Raw genomic sequence first — 21,147 nt, forward strand, 5'->3', positions numbered from 1 at the left:
TTCAAAAGAGTCATGAGAATCTCGGGACAAACTGGGCGTTGATTTCAGAATTTTTGTAGGACATATTGAGAAACGAAAAGCGCAAAATTATCACGAAAAGTCTTATGAAAGTATGAATCTATTATAAATAAATATTTTACAGTGAGAGTAGCTTGGGCTTGAGAATAGAAGCAACACCATTATTGAATTGTTTTTTCAAAATTGTGTTGTTGGAGTTTTTGCACGATTATTGGCTAGGTTGCAAATTAACTGGTGGTATTGTCAGGGACTAAAATCATTTTACACTTGAAATAATTGCTAGCTGATTCTATCTTGCAGTTTTTTTGGCACGAGTAAATTTCGGAACAGTCGCCACAAACAGGGCTGGTAGCTGCTAATTGTAAGTCGTTTCAAAAAAGTGAGAGAAGTGACTTTCAAGTCCAAGGAAAGTGACGTAAAACTGACTGATAAGAACTAGTAATGAAACTACAAGTGCTACCACAGTGTTATTCATCTCATCAGAAATTGCCCTATTTGCTATTTCGTCGCTGTACACGGGTTTTTCTTGTTTTTCACGTCTTCTGCCGCATTAAAAACAATGTAACACTGTACATGATATTTGGTAAATGAATGCCAAGTGAACAACAACTGTGATTTATGAATTTGTTGTCCTCTCGTGAGGAACATTTGGATACAGAAACAACGAACAATCTGATCTTAATTGATTTTCCGAAATAAATCTGAAACTGATCTTCTCGGTGAAAATACTATAATACTTAACAAATAAAATGTTGTTCAATGCATACCGCGTGGGAAAAAAATTGTGCAATCAAATTTTCTATGCACGAAACTCAATTAAAACCGAAAAAGTGACTCAAGTGACCATCTCTTGTAAAGAGTGACAAAAAGATACTTCATTAAAAAACGTGGCTAACAATGAGAAAGGTGACTTAAGTACCGGCCCTGCACAAGGTATATGTATTACTGTTCCATCATACTGGGTTCTTGGTGAACCAAAAAGGGGAAACAAGAAAAGCGGCGGTTTACATATTTGAAAACGAGGATACAGATTTGAGAAGATTTGAAAATATCAACAGCCAAAATTGTTTCAAAAAGTTACATTTGTAATGGGTGTACAAAATTACAGGGGAGCATCTTATGGGAAGAACGTTGTCTTTCCGGTCCCTTTGATTGACTAAATCAATTGCGAATCACGAATGTATCATAATATTGTTAGCAAACTAAGTTGATCAGTTGTTTGAAATTTCAACCACCACATTCTCGCAGTAGAGAATGCTTGTCCAGCCGTGGATGGACAAATATATGTGTATGTGGTATTAAAAATAAAATATTCTTAAGGCCGAAGGTTTCATGCAGATAGTTGATGACGTAAAAAAATAGAACAGAAATATTCAAATTTAAAGTTTAGTCCATGTATTCCATACAATTCAAATTAAAAGTATCGAGAACCATCGGATTTAATCCTCGCATAGTTGTTGAATCATTTCAAAATAGAATGACCTCAACTCTGTGAGGCATGTCCATTCCAAAGTTCTAATTTGGAATCCATTGAAGAAAAATAATAATCAAACAGGATGATCACTAAATTGGGAGTATATTTCATATAGTCAATAGTTGATGTGTCGACAAAGGCTGGACAAAAATTAACTTGAGAAATGGTATCGCTTAAATTGTCCATATGCATGGTAAAACTATATCAAGTTGAAAACATGACAGGCGTAATTCATGAATCTTTTATTTTATTGTAATTATTGATGCATTTTAGTATAACATGTGACGAATTAATACCACATGACTAACAAATGATATACCTGCTTATATCTAGAATAACACTCATAGATTAGTTTCATCTCACAATGACTAGTAGATTTCTTTAATGCTCTAAATTTTAAGGATCGGATAAACTAACATTTTTCTATTTACGACTATGCTTTTTGCATCAACACACCGTTAACATGAAAAATATTCATGGAAGAGGAAAGAAACAAAAACAGGTCAGAGTTATAACGCATCGTACTCAAGATACTTTGAACAAACAATAAATAGTACATTAAACCACAAGGGACGAAATTCGAACGTCGTGACTTAATATACTATATGTAGTAATAAAGGCGGATTGCAGGTGCATCGAAATATGACGTTTGGATAATCGCATACCAGCAACGCTATGCAAGAACAAAACGATGTGTTTTTCACATCGGCAATGCAGCTTTTATAACTGAGTAGATTAGCCAACTGTATGCTATATTCATTATCAGACAGGTGTGAATTTGGTGTTCTGCAAGTTGTTGAACTTCTTCTGTCCTGCGCTACGGATGGCTAATTGTCAGATATGGTATTGCTATTAGACTTTTGTATTACTTTTAAATATCTGTCATATTCAGGCGTGACTGTACAAATTCGCGTAGACCTAGCTTCCACTTTCATATCGGTTTAGTAGCAGAGTTTATCGCCTTAGGGGCAGTTTTCTTAAATTTGATTAGTTTCAGAGCCATTTGAGTATAGAAACGATTAGTTTCATTCAAGTTCGAGCTAATTACTGGCAATTAAATACGTTCCATGTTGTATTGTTTATACAGAGTATTGACTGATTTTGTTATAATTAGACCCTGTCAAGTAACACAATTTCGCTTATTGCGTAACCTTTCATTGTAAGTCTCAGAATGTTTCTTGTCCTTGCGAGACATTTTATAAGGGGGTTGTAAACTGCTTTTCAACGTAGCATTCGTTTGCGGTACAAATGTAAATTTATGAGCTTCAGAAGATTTATCTAGATCGGACATCGATATCGAAGGTTTCCCAAAATTGGCAGAGACATTGACATTATTTATACAAGATTTGAAAACTGGTGCAATGCTTAACGAGTCGGAAAGCGTAGACTGTTTGATCGGTAATGATGAACAATTTGGAGGGTACCCACAACTCAGCTCTGAAGTCGATTGGACAGCGTTATGTGATACACCAGATGCAGATAAGACGTGTTTGCGTCTAATAGGTTTGAACGGGCAGGGACTCGTTCTGATGATATAGGATTCATCAACTTTCTCAACGCTAACAAACTCGTCAGTGTCAGAATAATACGCTCCATGAATATATAAAGAATTAACGTCATATTTCGATATATTCACACTTCTGGGTGGCACACTGTGTTTGTAGTGACTAAAATATTGATTCAAACAATAAGCAGTGTCACAGTTGTCAATGGGTATGTCAGGCGCATTGGACGTGGTGCGTGAATTTTGCCGTAAACAGGATGCATGCAGCTGTGACGGCAGCAAAGTGGCATGCAGTGTGAATGCTTCACCTCGACTGGAGATGGTCGCGTTATTCGCCGACGTTCTCCGATGATCGTCGACTCGACTTCTCCCCGAAACAGATCCCCTAGGAGGTACCGGTGGAGGAATTTTGCCGGAAGGAACGAGATTCGGATTAGGAGGGCTGGCTCCGCGTCTGCCCTTCAAAACAGCTGGGTAACTTGACGTACCAAAGCTTGTTATATCATGGTGGTTGGTTTCATCTGCCGTGCCAAAGAGCAGAGACGGAGGCGTAACGGGTTTGCAAACAGTGGGCAAGTTTATCGGAGTTGATGTCGCGTTTGGAATGGACGTTGTGGATATTGTGGGTGCAGCAGATATGACTATGGATGAGGCAGGCAACTCGGTGGGGCTTGCTAAGCAACCATCAAGAAGCACAGTCATTGGCCGACGCGTGCGGAACAAACAGAGAAATAAGAACAAGCTTTAGAATTGTTGAATTTTTCTGAGAGCGAGTCGGATATGAGATGTAAGTAACAAGCACGAAGTAATTATTTCGTGGTAACAAGTAACAATCGGCAGATAAATATTTTCCACCAACATTGCAACGAACACGACATCTTTCATTCAAACGGACAACTCTATAGAACTGATGGAAGTTCATTTTACCTTATATGTGTACACAACATCCGCCTGACTGTTACTTTAGAGAAACGGGTGATCGGAGAATCGGTTTATGATGATCGTAAAATGTGAAGGGCATTTGTTTTGCACTACTCTTGGTGGCATACAAAATAACTTTTCTATTATGATTTTAAACGGTGACATTAAAATTATTGTAGGTATGCTATTCATTAAATTTGAAATTTACGAATATGATGAATTTGAAAATGTTGGGGCGATTCGTACTTGGCATTGCATACCTTCGATATTTTACAAATGCATGATAACTGATACAAGTACATGATGCCAATATAGTTGTATCGTACAGAAATATCATTGTAGATATATAATGTTTGTAATCAAGCAGAGTAAGGCCCAGAATATGTGAAATCTAGTATTTGACTCCAATTTATGGAACTAAAATTGGCATCACTATTTCTGATTCACTCTATTCCAATTTTCCGACAAAACGTAACTGCGAAACTGAGTGGTTGCGAGAACGCACAGGTGCATGCTAAATTTGACTTGACACCTACGCTCCTACATTAAATTTGTTCACATCTCAACCGGCACATTGTCCCACTAATGTTCAAATCACCAAAGGGCGGAAGCCAAGATTAACCATTTTTCGATACGATAATCACTTGCTGTTATTGATAGCGGGAGGGGAGGGATATTGCCAGAGCAAAGACTCACCAGGCTTAGAGTTCGTTGAAGCATGCACTGCTGAACTTCCAGACGCTGCTACCGTTAAACCACCACATTACTGTTATACTGTCATCAGATGGTTTGATTGCTATCGTATCACGGTATCAATTCATAACATTTCCTTGATCTTACCAGCCCACACCATGTATCAAACTAACCTATCTCATTGCCAGCATTATTTGCAAAAGATGGATAAAGAATATTATAACCCATTATGTTCTGATAGTGTACTATTTTTATTTTAATCGTAATTTTTGTAACAAAATTTGTGACCTCGCTGAAGAAAGAACTGGGTTCACATTCGCAGAATATACATTTCCTGTAATTCAAGATGGCTATGTATTTCTGCATGTACAATCTTGATTCGGTTTAACTAGTATAAGAGGATTGGATGCAGAAATTATGAATCTACAAACAAGTCACGGATGATGCTCGTAAAGCCTTTTGACAAAGGAAATGGATTGAGCTACTACACAACTGCGGGTTTATCATAACATTTCCGTGTGGTATCAACTTTCGCCAAAATAATGGAAGTTTCATAAATGGCATAATGACAAATGAGTCGAATATTAAATATTCTTAGTAAAGCCCATAATGGGAAAGGCGGAAAACTCAACTTGAGTGTTAATGCTTGATAGGACAAACGTGTAATAGTTTAAGTGTGAGAATCGACCAACTTAATTCCATTAAGAAACGTGATATTTATGTGGAGAATCAAGTGAATCCAGTTCTGGTTGCACAACGAATAGTGAATACTGTTGCATCGTTGAAATGTAGAAACACACAATACGAGTACGATATATTAATTGAATTAGAATTACTCACCTGTGGAATCAAAGTCTCCTTCCAACGGTCTCAGTGGCCTCGTAATACTTTTCCGTTTCGAAGGGGAATGTTTCAGAGCTGTAACAGATGGTCAATGAATTTTACTACGTAATATAAATAAAAATAAATATTCGTATTTAGAATACGACACAAGAATAGTGCTGTTCAGCATGTGACACCCCGGCATCAAGTAGCACTAGCAAAGTCTATGTGAACATTACGAGTTATTACTGAATGAAAAACTATCCTCGTCCACCCGTTTTTTTCTAAAGGACGATTTCTTAGGATGACTTATTGCCAACTGCTATTAATTTCAGTTAATTTGCACAGCAGCGATATATTCGATCTTTATTTCCAAGCATATTGGCTGCTGGAAAGTAAAATTTCACTCCAATTTACCCAATTTTAAGACTTTGTGATCAAAGTTATGATAATCCATTCACAACACACTTATCGTATCACGTCAATAGCATCGAAGCCAGGCCAAATACAGCTAAGATAAGAAAAAAAAAAATCAACTACCGAACTGCACTAAGATACTGCGAATCATGATCGAGTTGAAATTTTGACATACTTATCGTTTTGTATCTTTATAAAAGAGTAGAATGTAATGGAAATGATGTAACAGATACAGAGGCAAATCCACTTCTCAGCCTCAACTCTACGACACAGGATTGAATGCGCTTGCTCCATTATTGCAAGCGTCAATGAGGTAGACTGAGAGGGAAATGCATGCATAGTTACCCATCGGCTGACTAAAATCGATTGTATTTCATTGTTACTCATAATTTTAATCTATACACGGCCGAGATTTTTGTGTCAAATCACCTTGACTGATACGTTACATTGTCCAGAAGCATCAAATATTACAGCAAATTTCACTCCACCATTGATTAATGTGAAATAATTTCAAATAAGGCTTTGATGAAAATGCATCCAAGTGATCCTAAGTCCATATTATCTCTAATGTGTCAGGAAGAGAAATACAAAGTGAACAAAATTTTTGTAAAAACAGTGTTGATGTCCGACTGAGTGTCGACTTCGTGAGAAAATGTGGCAAGTAGTGAGGATCGTGATTGTGATAATTTCAATGCAAAGACGGTTAGCAATTGGATGTAACAGCGAGAAGCCAGGTAAAAGTGAATAAGAAACAAGCATTATATGCGATGCATCATAACAGTCTGAGGAGCAATTACTTGAAATGGTACATGCCAAGTGTTGCGGCTGGTGGTGTATAGGTAGTACAAATGTGTTTACAGACAGAAAAATAGGTAAATGAACAGCTATTCGGGTCAATGCATGTATAATATGTAAACAGAGTGGAGAGAACTGGAGGGAAATGGAGAGAAATACAAGAAAAAAAAAGGATACAAGCAAAGAAGGTGAAAATGGGTAAAGAACGAGGCAGACCAATGGCCAACAGACAGACAGACAGACAGACAGACAGACAGACAGACAGACAGACATACAGACAGACAGAGTTACCTATGTAGCTGGTGACCAGGTTACGGAACTTGCGATGGTTTCCCTTAATCTCAGGCAGGTCCACTTTTGATTTCAGTTCGAATGGTAGCAGGTGATGCGTGTCAGAGGGGTGACAAAGGGTGCAGAGACACAAAAACAACAACATTTAGCTAAACCAACACCCAACGTGATTAACAGTAATCATAGTCATAATTATATATGTTTTGTAAAAATTCCTAAATGTAAATGACGGAAGGACTACTTGTACAGTGAAACCTCAGTTATACGTTTCGCAGTTGTACGTTTTTCTCGTTTATGCGTTACATTTTCTTAGTCCTCGCAATTTCTGCCTGTAAACCATGTGGAAATATTTCACTTCTATGTTTCTCTTTCATACGTTTTTCGCACTTATACACTCCGCATTGTGTCACCTAGCCTTGTTCGCTGTTCCGTTATTACACTTGACTTTTTTAATCTAATCGTTTGATACAATGTTTGATCTACCGCTAGATGGCATAGCTTGACCCCTATGTGCCTATTGCTATCCCATACACATTCTGGCACGTTCAGATTAGCATCCAATCTACGGAAAGATGATCTTTACATACTGTCACTGGATTAACCTTATTAACCCATCGAGAACACACCTATTTGTTCTATCATAGAGAACACCCTGGGTCAAAATGACCATGTTCCATTTTTGATGTGTTTCCATTTCGAATATACGAGTAAGATGTACTTGAATAAATTCAGAGTTATACTTTCAGTATTTTAGAATGGCATAATAGTAAAACTATAGATGTATTTCACGAATGTGATATAAAAATCTGGAAATAGAGAATTTTTTGAAGTTCTACTATTTTAGAAGAAAAAGGTATCGGTCAGAACGATCCGGTATGTTTTCAAAGGGTTAACCTAGCACACGCTGCGATGAAATTCCCTAATAATAATATTGATCAGTTTCGCTAGGGGGTGAATGAAATGACAAGATGATACCTATAAAATCATTGAAAATCACAAACTTTTCATCTTCCAGTCATGGAGGTTTGGAATATTTAGGTGTTTCGATTTCACATTACTCTCACTTATATACATCAACATTTCCGTATCCGTTGAAAAACCTATAACTAAAGTTTCACTGTCATATTGAATACATATAAAATTAATAGATCTGGCAGTGGTTCATTGTTTGTTTACATAATTTTTAAGGATTACACATTTGCGGATTGTGTTGTGCTGTTTTATACTTGTTTGTTTTTGTTTCGTTACATTGCTTCTACACAATTGCACTTCAACATTATGCATTACTGCAGTTGAAATTGTGCATTGCAGCAGTAATACTCTAGGTTCGGTAGCATATTTACACTTGAGCACTGGTAAAATACTATCCTAGTCACCGCTCGGAGGCCTCTGGACGTTTTTAAGTTTTTCTAACTGCAGAGAGAATCAATGACAGACCTCTCAAGACCAGTTTCATTTTGACTTGCAGAATTATTTTTGATATGCAAACAAATTAGTAAGAGATTTCACGAGTGTCAATAATTTTTCAAGATTTAAGTTGGCTGCCCATGGTTTTTGGTAAGGGACGGTGTTACAAATGCAACAACCATGCGGTTTTCCAAAAATCTTTTGGTATCGTTAAAATTATAAAGCAAACACGCGTCGTTCACCATCTTTGCTGAAGAAAATCAATTTTCAGATTGACAGAGTTGTGACAAGTTGACTGAAATCCAATTTCACCACCCAAAAATCCAATTTTTCAATGTCAAATTCGAATCCACTAAAGACATATCGACCTACATTTGTTTACAGGATTCAATCCAAGAAGTAAATTACTCTACATCAGATTTTTGACGAAGTGTATATTGTAACATTTTTTAATTTTGCCAATAAAAATTGGAGCCTGAACCTCGACAAAAGCGATAAGAGAAAAAGTGTACAGTGCCTGTAGATAAACATTGATCCCTAATTATTCCCAGCTGATAAAATCTGTCAATTACCACCAGTTTAATCGAGGTCCCGATTAGCTGCCATCATGATTGACTACTAGTGGCACAAATTTTTCGTATGTATATTCTATAACGCTACAGCATAAAGAATCGACATTATCCATGAAATATGACAATTACAGAATGACAGTGTTACATGCCAAACAAGGTATTCCTCAATTGTGTAGTTTTGCGCTGGTAATATTCACTTTAAAGGCAATACATTGCTGTGAATCTCGATTTCAAGAGCAACCTATTTTTAGTGGTAAGTTTAGATTTCATCCTTCACGCATGATGCAGCGTATGTATAATCATCATCAATAATAAATACGATTCTTGGTACATGTAACTATCGAAAGTTCTAGGTTTACTAAAATCGCTACAAGTAAGTCGGAGAAATGTATACTTGTGCTAGCAGACCTCCGGAAATGGGCCCATCTTACTACCCGGTGTGATCCTGCGTTTTCTTGCATTAAATGGGAAAGCTAAAATGGGGTGCAAAACAACTAAAGGGAAAAAGTATGACTAGATCTCAATTTTTAATTGTAAGCAACTTTACCGGAATTTTTTGGTGCGAAAATAAAAACACGAGTGAAATAATACAGAAGGTTGGGTCGGACTTGGAAGGTTATAGTGAAATTTGCGTGGGGCACAGACCGCAACCTCTACAAAAAATAGTTTGTTAAAAAAAATCTTATGGGGCTATTACGCCCATGAAAAAGCACGCAATCAATTGGTAAAAAAAAAAAAAAATAATAATTTTGAAAATTTCATTCAGCTCCTTCAAGCTATGAAATTTAAGATAAAAAGCAGTTGCAAAAATTTGTCAATGGGCTTTTTTATAAAAATATTCACAGATAAGCGGTTAAATATTTGTAATTCTTCTCGTGAGTGGCTGAATGTATAGAACAGAGATAGAGCAAAAGAAGAGCCTTCTAACTTTCGCTACAGTAACAGAAAGAAATAACTTTTCTTATCCTGAAGCAGTGGTTTTTCATACCCCAGAGTATATAATTCAACCTATATGCAATCGTTCCTTCAAGTATGCGTTAATCGTCACAACTTGGCTTGTACCAATACTTGGAGAGACCCACTCCAAGCAGCGCGCACACGTAAATTCACTAGCACACTACCATTTTATAGTGATTACTGACTGAGCTAAGTAAAACGCTGATGCATAGGAAAAAAACATTTCATACTGAAGGGCGGAATATTTGCTGTGTATCGGTCTCAAATCTGGCAACAATTACAAAACTGAGTCGCTTGCGCTACATCCCGATTTTCACCTAGTCAAAATGCATAACTCTGCTTAGCCGACAGGGATTTTTGTATCGAGTTACAAAATTCAATCATAAAATACTAGTAACCGACATATTTTGCGTGATAAACAACTGAATCAATGATGATTCACAATAAATCAATCTGATGAGATAAGGATAAAAGACAAACGAAAATATTTGGCGTTTCGCAAGAATAAAACGAAAACAAAAAAAAAATAAGAGATAGAAATCAAAACTCAAGAATGTTAGTTGACTTATCTCACCGTTCGAAGCATTCCACTGACAATAAGCGAAATCATATTGTTGATGTTCTCGTAAAACAACGCTGTAATAAATCAACTAAAATCGTCGATGAAATCAATAAAACACACAGCCAGACAAATGTAAGACTACAGTAGTGTAATAATAATATGGGACAGACAGTGGAAAGGATTGTAAATGAAATGGGTTTGCTAACAATGAATATATTTATTTTGATATGTTTACGTACACGGTGTCCACATAATGATAACAGCTGATTATGGTCATGCACTTGATAAAAAATAAAAAAAAAAAAGCTTATCGCCCTTTAACGGTGTGATACATAAATTATTTTGAACTCGGTATGCTGATTACACATACATATAATAATATGGGCAATGTATATATCCCATTTGCCAGAGTCCAATTAAACCTTGTTCGAATGTTTTCCTATCTACTAGAGACTCCGACTTGATCCCGTTTCCTCAATATATTACCCTTCGTATTGGGTTAAAACTAGGGCCACGGATCTTGATGCGCACTACGTTTAATATGAATAACTTGAATTTCACATCGTTTTAGATCAAAAGTACTACCTACATAATGGCCCGTTCATAAATTACGTTACAGTAGAATCGTGGGTCGATCCACGATTCATCAATGTAAGGTCCGAAGACCCCTACTCCTTCCCTCATTCATAACTTTTTTTAATCAATCTTCCCCCTCTTTTCTCACATACATTTCTTCATTATGGTTTCAACAAGAATCATAATCAAATTTATCATAACAAATATTCGTCTAAACGCAATCCAATGCAGTCAAATGCAGATAAACATTTTCTACGCCGAAGCTAAATCAGACAGTTCGAGGTTAATCAGGGCTGAAAGTCGATTTTAAAATTTTCTATTCATACAAGCGTAAGATAAATGAAAAAATGGAATCCATTCTATACCTGTAGAGCTGCTCTATACAGAATTTCGGTAAGAAGAACAAAATGTTGATTATCATTGTTTAAATTTCGTAAATCAAAGTAGAATATTGCAATGATCACAAGGCAGACATGTTTTAAAAATGGTTCACCGTAAAGTCAAATAAAATGATATCAGCTAATGATTAGTGAATAGATAATCAGCTATTACCGTGGACACCGGATCAACGATTCAAGTTTGCTGGTGATAATAGAGAAGATTACTCATTAGTTCACTGCAAATAGTCGATCAGCCACAAACTGAATGCGAAAAAACAAATTAATCCACAAATGCACAAGAAACAATTGAGGGAGGTGGAATGTGAGACCAAAAATAAATAAATATCGAACAACCAATTGAAGATTCAGAGAGGAATAATAACAATGGATTTAAATAAGTAAATAAAGCGCCAATGCATACCCTAAAAGTAATCAAATAAACGCAAAAACGTGATAGTAAGGATGATACTCTAATAAATTGGAATATTTCTTCTAGGCATTTGAAATCTGAAAAAATTTATATAATGCGAAAGGTTACTTCGAAACAAATATTAACACTTTCCCTGCAGTGTAGTTGTATTAAACCGCCCAAAATATTATGTCACGCCTGGCGGTTGTAGAAAACATCAAGTTCAGCGGTCCAGGCACCCAATTCTCAAGCGCATACTCAACATTGTTTCATATAAGAATTAGCATAATGTTGGAAAGGGTAAACCAAACCCGATATAGATATCATAGGGAAAAGGACTTCTCCACTACGTCTATTACAATGTGCTACCGACGGTGCTACCACCGCAGATCCTGTGTCACCAGCGCCACCAAATGACAATAATTTTTTGACTACGTTAAATTTATAGCATCAGAGTTACCGTTCCTTGGTCAGGTTTTCGAGTACAAAATGATAATGATAGATATTGAAATACCGCGAATTTTTAAAATTTTCACTTATTTATTCAAGTCAACCACGTGTGATGCGCGGCTTCATAGAAGTATGCGATCTGCACACTATTATTTCGAGTAAACTTTAAATCTATTTTGACAGTACATTTCTATATTGGGAGGATTCTGTAAGGGTTTACAACTCGGACGAGGCTTTGGCAGATGAGCAGCCAAGGTTAAATCTTACACGCATTAAGTACACCAGATGTAAGTTTAGTTACCTATCTGCTGGCAAAGGATTGTTCACATCATTAAGCCTTAAGAAATCCTCCCGATATATTTCTTAATTCCAAACTACTTTGGATCAAGAAGCTTTTTGCAGGTTTTACATCAATTCGACACTGTGTTTAGTTGGTTTCGATTGAGGATTACTGGTATCAACAAGTAGATGTGAGCACTTTCAACAATTTAACAAGGAATTGAGATTCGCGCTTATGAAATAAACCATACGGAATCAAATTTAGGTAGACATTTACAATGATAAGATAAATTTTGTATACATAGCATTCTTGCAAAGTTGAAAATACCTCCAATGATCACATTGTGTCCATCTTGTAATCTAATAATAATGACCAATTGAAGAATACCTAGTATTATGTAGTGAAATCCTTTATGTTTGTTGCGTGTACATCAAATTTTTGTTTCATGGTATATATTTCATAATTTTTTATTCTATAGGCCGACTGTGTACCGACACGAACATACAACATTTAGCCAATCCTGTGCACGTTTAGGCTTATTGGCATCTATGGCACAGATAGAAACGGACTTTTTTTTTCAATTGTATACCGGTGTGAAAAGACAAAAATGTGATGGCTATACTTGTGCAGATAACCAGGTTCCCTGTATAAACCAAATCCTAAACATGGTTTTGAATATCATTTAAAAGTAGAAATGATGTAAAAGAATGAGATTTCATAACGACTGCCTCAACTCAACATTCAATGTAGATACCAACATTTGTTTGTCAACATAGATTTCTGCATAATGTGTGGAGCGGCACAAAAAGAATAAAAATTATTTGAAAAATAATGATTACCGATGTAAACTGTATGCCGTAGGTGAAAATGTACTTAGTATAGTGGCATTAGAGAACCCAGAGTATATTTTTCAGTTTCTTGTGTTACACAAATATTGTGATATGGTCACTCACAATAAAACTCGGTTAGTGTCAACTTCTAACATCCCCTATCATACGGCCCTCTCTTTGACAACTTCTGTCAACTGCAGGGGGCTGCAGTAGTCCGCCACCCAGCACACTCAGACCAAACCCGAGATTACTGTGGATTATCAAATATCGAGAGTTTTCTGCGTTCAAACATCCTTCGAATAAACCAAATCGAATAGAATACAGCAAAGCGAGATCAACATGAATTGAAACAAACGAAAACAAATTCAAAAGTATTGGCACATAAATCTTTTCTATTCGCTTTAATTCGAGTTAATTCCGTTTTTGGTTGTTGTCAATTCTATTCAATTCACTTTGGTTTACTGGGCTGTGACTGCCCCACCACAGGTGCATACTGCAGCGTTTCCCCATTAAATCAAGCGTCACACACGCCATGTACACTTGTGGTGGTCTTGTTATAGAAGATAGAGAGTCCGAAATCACTGAAGACGCTCAATATTTATGTATGTACATCAAAGAAGCCACACCACCAGTGTTGCTTCGGCCTCTTTAATATCCCCCTGTAGTCGACACTAACAAGGTTCTACTGTACTTGAAAAGTAAGTACTTCGTTCCTTTCATCAAATCATTCAACATCTTTTGCTATCCCAAGAGGCTTGAAGGCAAATACATAAATGTGAATTGTCGCTTATTTCTTGAGTTTGTATACTTCTTTCAATAAAAATCCAACGAAAATAGCGAATTATTGTTTAATCACATTATCATCACTGTGTGAAAAAGATATTTTTAACTATAGAAAACTTGGAAAACGTAAAAGTAGCACTCGCACATTTTTAATTACTTTATAACAGGCAGTCGCGAGTCAGTCTATGTACGTGAGAACGTTGCATTTAAATTACATTGCATTGAAGCCTGTTGGTGTAGGAGAAAATATTGAGCAATCCGAATTACCATAAAAACTCGATACCTTGCTGCTTTCTTTCTTGCCATCGAGGCACCTTCCCTATCATACGTATATCTACAATTACAATTATCAGCAGCATGAAGTCGAAATGACATACATTTAGAACATAGACCATGCACAGTATTGAACTCGGCCGAAGTAAATAGACGCGGCACCTCCAAAGTGAACGAATCAGAAAATTCGTTACCTTCAAACATACGAGCAAGTCTGATTGTCAGAGATATTCGTGTCACATTACCATTCCAAATACTGAAATTTTCCACCCTTAGCACCATACAGGCGGCAAAAAAATCTGCCAAGGTAAGAGCTGCTACGGCATAAGCGAAAAGAGCCTTTCCAAGTAAAAAGTGAACATTTCCGTGCTAATAAAAACCAACAGCGCTACTTTGAGCTTTTTTTTTTTTTTACCCACCCTAGTATGTACATATTTCTATTACATCCTTTAAAAATCAATGCTTAACGTAGCTTAAAATTACTCCGACATTTCTTTAATGCCTCAATCATAATTAATAAGCAACGTAAAGTGATGGGACCATTAAAGTCAATGACGGGTTTTGTTTAGGGCAAGTATGGAGGTAAGGTGGTTGAGGAGAGGTTGATTGGGGTGGTACTTACGTGACGGAATCTTCTTGAAAACAGTTTTTGCCATGAAATCTTGAAAGCGCTGAGCGTAGAAACCAGGTCTATGCACGGAAACTGTATCCTAGAATATGTGCGACGATCTTTAGAAAATTTTAATCTCAAAAATGTCAATTTTCGCAAGATTATATCATAATCAAATAATTTGCTTTTACTGCTGTTCGTAATCTATCGTTTTTCCATATGTCTGTACTCCATGTGTTACACAAACTCATCTCAATTTTAGGCCAAAACAGGTTGTATGACAAAACATTTCTTACCCCGTCATGAATCATGGACTTCCATGTGTGCTCAAGCTTTTTCTTCAGTCTGTAACTCTGAAGTATGTCGATGATGCCGAGAAAAAGTAGGAGACGTTCGCCTCTTGCATTTCTAGCTGGTATACCACCCGGACTGCTACCAAAACAGCGTTAGATGTCGATTACAATGGTGTCATAACCAATTAAAACATCCTCAAATATATTTCAAAAGCAATTTGAGAAGATAAAATTGTGCCCCGCAGTAGTCCTCTCATTGGGATCTGACAATCCTTCAGTAATCCGTATCCCCGCTATTTATTATTAAAGCTGCATCTGTATTGACGGAGGCCAGCTGTCCCAAATAATTCGCGTTGGAACAGGAGATTGTTGCAACATATAGAGGGAGAATTTTAGAACATGCTGACAGACTACTGCGAGGCTTGCTGAAGGGAAATCCATCAACTATTTCAGTTCATGATCACGATAACAATTAGCTTGGACAAATAAATTGAGCCTTCAATTACAGCCAAGAAGTAATATTTATTTCCTGGTGGCAGCAAAAAAATTGTTGAATCGAGTTGAAAAAAATATTTCTATTTCAACTACTCACGGTACATCATCTTCTTCATCGATAGGTTCGCTCTCGGCCTGAATACTTTCCATCGCAGTACTGTGCGCTACTAATCTTTGCCTGTTAATACTTCGAGATCGATTCAACGCAGCCGCGCCAATCCTGTCTTCTCTTTCCCTCTCCTTTTCCGCTTGAATAAGGGCACCGGCCTCAGAACTTGCTCCGCCGGTTTCTTCATCCGCACTTGCCGATAACCTCTGTTCCTATAAAGCAACAAATGCTCCAATTATTCAAGATTGATGAAGAGATGGCTGGGTTAGGTTACAAATTTTTTACTGTGCCGATGCATTATCCAGGGATGTTTATGAAGCTAGAAATTCGTAATGAAAATTTTATGTCTGTGAGTAAGCATAGAATAGATGTGAAATATAAGGATCATTATAAAAATATTTTACAGTTTATAGAGATTGTATACTGCACATATATAAGTATATCACAATTTGAATAGTGAGAATATAATGCACTATTGTTCTTTCAATACAGTTGGGGACAAGTAACCATTTTAAATTACCGTGTTCAAATTGCTCAAATTGGTACAGATAACAATTAAGCCTTTGCGATATCAGAGTATTCCATTAGGTCGAACAGGCATACCCGCTATGATTATAATAAAAAAAATTATACAAAATAAAGTATGAGTGATTTTTCTTCTCGATACAACTATGTTATTCTGTATCTCTGAATCAGGATAACAACGCTATTCAAACTTACTGCTTTTTCCCTAGCCGCTTGATCCAAGTTATGAATTCCAACTAGGAGAGAATAGTCCATAATTTTAAAGCTCTCCAATACTCTACAGTCTCGCTGTATCGTTTTAACAAGTGCCCCATAAGTATCAGCTTCCAAGAAAATACCTTCGGCGTGATGCTCCATAAAATCCAAATCTTTATACGTAGGAGATGACTTGGATCTTTCGGATTTGGAAGCCTGATGAAGATGAAACCGTACATCATAAAGTATGGCTGGGGTGCAGATGACGCCAATTGAAGCGTATGATTTCTAATCATTGCGGCGGTAAATGAAATTAGGTTTACTTAAAATGAGATACTTACTTTTCTTTTATAAGTGGAACCTTTCAAATCGTATTTCTGATGTAGCTTGACGGCCGACGGAAGCAGATTATTCATTGCGATTAATCTGACATTTTTACTATTGCACTGGTAACAATACAGCCCAAAAAATTTTGGAAGTAACGTTCGAGGATTCTGGTTCAAATTCTACAAGAAAAGTAGGATAAGACGTCGAGTTGAAGTAATTTTTCATTTTATATATTAATTATGATTACACAAGATGTTATGTTGCAGAAAACCATGAGCTAGAGGTGCAATTTTTCAAAGAAAACATGGTCCTATTGAAGTATAAAGCAGAGCAACCAAAATAAACAGAAGCCGATCAATCTATTCCTTGCTTACCATGTAATATCCAGGTAGCAGCTTCTGCAAAAATTCCCCTTCTTTGTGTTGAACAGTTTTGATGATAAACTCATCATCTTCTGTCAGATAAAATATGCTACCACTTGCGCCAGGATTAGACAACTCCCTGAGTGGGGAGCTGCACATTGACATCTGTAGTAAGAAGTACACGTGTATTAATATTCTTATTGAAACAGTAGCAAAGGCGACAATACAATTTGTGCTTGTAACAAAGAAATGGATAGTGTTTGGGGAAAGCTGATGTACCAAAAAGTCGTCAGGTTGAATGCCAAATAGGTCTCTGAAGTACCGAAAGGCAATAGGAGCATAGTTTTTGAACTTGAATTCGGAGAAATGATGGGCAGGTGTGTGATTGGACCCTTCACTGGGAAAGTTGGTCGTTTCCACTGTCATAAAATCCTGCATAAGAAGATCTCGCTCTGGTTTACTAGCAAGACCCCCAACAGCGTGCTGGATCCCTAGTTGAATGGATCCCATGATTTGTGTCGTTTGAATCTGATTAAAGAATAAATATGGAATTTAAATTTCATCCAAACATTGCATACAATATTCGAACAAAAAAGTGTGACTGTAAGAGTCAAATACACGAATGGGACGTTATAGTATTGCATAAGATTTTTTCAAGACATAATGTAGAATATAATATGATGCATAGCATTCACATACACATACTGGACATGATAAGATATCCAGAGCAACTATTATCAAAAGCATCTTTTGTTAGACCTTCTAGCAATCTATTTTCTTCCGTCAAATAAGTATTATAATGAATGAATATAATAAACAAATAGAATGGCTCGATTTGGGTAAAGTTCAGATAATGAATGACATCCTACACATTTGTCTTGATATTTGTTTTCGACTTCCAAAGCAGGAGATGCAATGCAATGCATAATTCAAACATTCTTTACAGAATTAAGCTTATGCAGAGTATCAAAGAGATTTCTGATAAACTAATAGTTCTGAATCAGTTTCATTCATAGTAAAATGGGATCTCGTTATAAGACAACCAGCTTCAACATAATTCTTTGCTACACGAATCGGGAATATTTTCTTTCTATGGGAGAAACCTGTGCTTGCGCCAAGCGCATAGTAAGTGATATCGTCTTTTCGCACGGCATGATTGACTACTTTCTCTCACTAGCAAGTAAGTTGCGGTAATCAGGTCACCCTCGCTTCAACATATACTTAGGAAATTGCCGTATTACATCAAAGCCCCACTATAGCTCCATTATATTAAATGCCACTAAATATAGCTTCAGCAAGAATTGCACATAACAATCATATTCATCAACCAAGAAGAAGAAAAATAATCCAAGATTGGCAAATCCCTAAATATTTGATGAAGATGAATAAATGCTTTAATTCTCTATTTCATGTCAGCGCATCCAGTTCAATTAAAATTCTGCAGTTTCACTTCACAATTTGTTGTTCGAGAAGTGCACTATTTTAGTTATTCTTAAGTTGTGTAACTTTGTCTTACCTTTTTATATGTGATTTCACCTCCCACTCCGACTCTCCGATGGCCAATTTTTCTTTCCCTTTCCGATTTGTTTCGGGATATACCCGACGAAGTTTTGGGACCACCAGAGCCATGATGCGTTGTGGGTACCTGACAGGTATGCGACAGAATATAATATGTTTATGCCGGTTAACGGATAGGTATAGAACGGAAAATAAAACAAATATAACCTCAAATATATATGAAATAAATATTGTAATAGCTGTGCCTGTTGCGGCAAATGTGAATATATTTTGGCCAAAACCGAGAAATTGTATTGAATGGGGGGACTACAAATGGTTATAAATGACAGCACTCTGATTATCACAACGATTGTTCGTAGCTAAAAAATGAATTTGCTTTTTTAGGTGGAAAAATGCCCAGCATTTATCATAGTGGGTTAAGAAGAATAGGTTCAATAGACAGACAGAGATACAGTTGATAATTCTCACGTGTGGAAAAATTTGTGTGCGAAAAAGATTATCAAGATGAAGAACTTGACCTTAAGCACCAATTATATTCATTTTCAGAGGATCATGGCGTTGGGAATTTTGGTGTCATTTTGAAAATTAAGTTTGAAATCTGAGTAAATTGCAGCATGAGAGGTGGACTGAGTTAGTATGGTTCGCAATAGTGCAAAAGGTTACATCCAATGCATTACTAATTGCAATCGTACACTGATCCAATTGGATAAAATGAAAATAAGAAATCGTCGAATGGCAGCTGGTGCATCATTTGATACATAAGGGAGCAGCACAAAATTCCGAAAATCAAACTTTGAACTTGTTTGTGGTTTTCCTGTTTCACCGAAGTAGAATACTTACTTCCAAGGCTGTAACTTTCTCCCCGGTGGACTTATCTGCAAATAAAAGAAAAAGTGAAATGAAGCATGAGTGACTAATGCCGAGTGACTAAACAGTTGCCAGAATTAATTTAATTAACAAGGTGAAATATTCCAATTTTCCAAATGAGAATTTCCGCTTGTTAATTGGTAACTAAATACGGAATTAGATACGGTCGAGTACCACCGACCGTTTGACAGCCTGGCAATCGTAGATAACACATGCTAATTGGTTAAAAATGAAGATGACACATATTATTAGTTAAGTGACGTACGGTGTGGGACATAGGTTATGTTCACCGATCAATCTCCATAAATTTTTTACGAATCAATCGTACCTTCATCTTCCATGGCGAAGCCGCGTCCTACCCGGTCCACCATCTCCAAATCCGGGGATGTGAAACTCGATTCAACAACCTCAATCACATCCACATTATCCCCAGAAGCCATTTTGTGTCAAATCGGCTTCGCACAGCCCACTGGGCACCAGCCGCTTCCTGGCCGCTCTATTCGTTCAACGCCCAAGTTTCGCCCTGTAGATCCGCATCTCGTCGTCCCGTTAACTTGCCTTTCGTTTTGCTTGCGCTTCTTCCCTTAATCAAAGCCGGAAGCACTTCGACGCTCTTATCGCACGGCGATCGAACAACCCATCATCGCAGTTTCGACTGATCTCTTGAATAAGATCAACACTTGGCGCTTATTTCACTTCGTAGACGACAAAAGTTGGCATCGGCCTTGGCGTCGTTCCGTTTCCAATTCTTTGCTTTCCGATTATTGACCCGTCGCCATTTCAAGCGTAATTTTAATCAGCTGGGAAGGTCGGCCGCAACCGCGATTACCTTACGTCACGGCACTTCGACTCTTCCCTATTTCTTGTCAGGTGTAATTGCGCCTCCGGCTTGACTTTGCCTTGCAAATATGCGCAGATAAAATCCAAAGGCCGCAAGCATGTCGTCCGATATCACTATATACAAGTCACTCCTCCGCCCGGCAGCTCCGCCTATATTCCAGAGACCAGCTGTGATTCATAACATTATCGAGTAACCATATCTTGTCATCGGCAGTCAGCCCTGGGTAATATTTCCTGCAGCTTCGGGGGGGAGGGGGGCGTGGGCTGACGCGTTGCTCGGTAAATTGTATAATTTACAGTGTTTTTCGGTAAAAGAAGGTGTTGCTGCGGTGTACGGTCGATGATAGTATTACCTAACCTAACCTGATATTCACTGTTCCTTTCCAACCGGTGGAATGGAAAGGGGAAGGATATTTTTGTCGGTATGTCAGTCAGCCGTACCGGCAGTACAGATCGCGTACTGATTTGCCATAATCGTTGATATCAGCAAACCGTGGTGAAACTGATTTCTATGATTTGCTGCGAATTTTTAGGGAAATTAGGATATGTTGTACAATGTTGTACAAAAAATTGTTTTTGTACAAAATTGTAA

General features: G+C 37.1%; 1 protein-coding gene across 16 annotated transcripts in view; it reads right to left on the bottom strand.

Moving 5' to 3' along the window:
* The window catches only part of LOC124178070 (phosphatidylinositol 4-phosphate 5-kinase type-1 beta), a 58,239-nt gene extending 37,332 nt beyond the window's left edge, over window positions 1–20,907 (bottom strand). For 8 of the 16 annotated variants that reach the window (XR_006869726.1, XR_006869724.1, XR_006869725.1 and 5 more), the window contains exons 1-14: window positions 20,044–20,891; window positions 19,689–19,723; window positions 18,847–18,975; window positions 17,610–17,858; window positions 17,343–17,495; window positions 16,983–17,147; window positions 16,642–16,857; window positions 15,910–16,133; window positions 15,321–15,456; window positions 15,037–15,124; window positions 6,936–6,998; window positions 5,451–5,528; window positions 4,614–4,661; window positions 3,305–3,670 (exon numbers count right to left, since the gene is read on the bottom strand). Coding sequence is in view for 10 of the 16 variants with exons in the window: in XM_046561180.1 (XP_046417136.1) it covers window positions 3,305–3,670; window positions 4,614–4,661; window positions 5,451–5,528; window positions 6,936–6,998; window positions 15,037–15,124; window positions 15,321–15,456; window positions 15,910–16,133; window positions 16,642–16,857; window positions 16,983–17,147; window positions 17,343–17,495; window positions 17,610–17,858; window positions 18,847–18,975; window positions 19,689–19,723; window positions 20,044–20,155 (2,062 nt within the window). In the remaining 6 variants the exon portion in view is untranslated. Of the gene's footprint in view, window positions 1–3,304; window positions 3,671–4,613; window positions 4,662–5,450; window positions 5,529–6,935; window positions 6,999–15,036; window positions 15,125–15,320; window positions 15,457–15,909; window positions 16,134–16,641; window positions 16,858–16,982; window positions 17,148–17,342; window positions 17,496–17,609; window positions 17,859–18,846; window positions 18,976–19,688; window positions 19,724–20,043 lie in introns of all 16 variants that reach the window. The other 8 variants (XM_046561176.1, XM_046561177.1, XM_046561174.1 and 5 more) reach the window with 4 other exon arrangements.
* Window positions 20,908–21,147: the final 240 nt, after the last annotated feature.

Source organism: Neodiprion fabricii, chromosome 3, assembly GCF_021155785.1.
Source record: "Neodiprion fabricii isolate iyNeoFabr1 chromosome 3, iyNeoFabr1.1, whole genome shotgun sequence".
Classification (NCBI taxonomy): domain Eukaryota; kingdom Metazoa; phylum Arthropoda; class Insecta; order Hymenoptera; family Diprionidae; genus Neodiprion; species Neodiprion fabricii.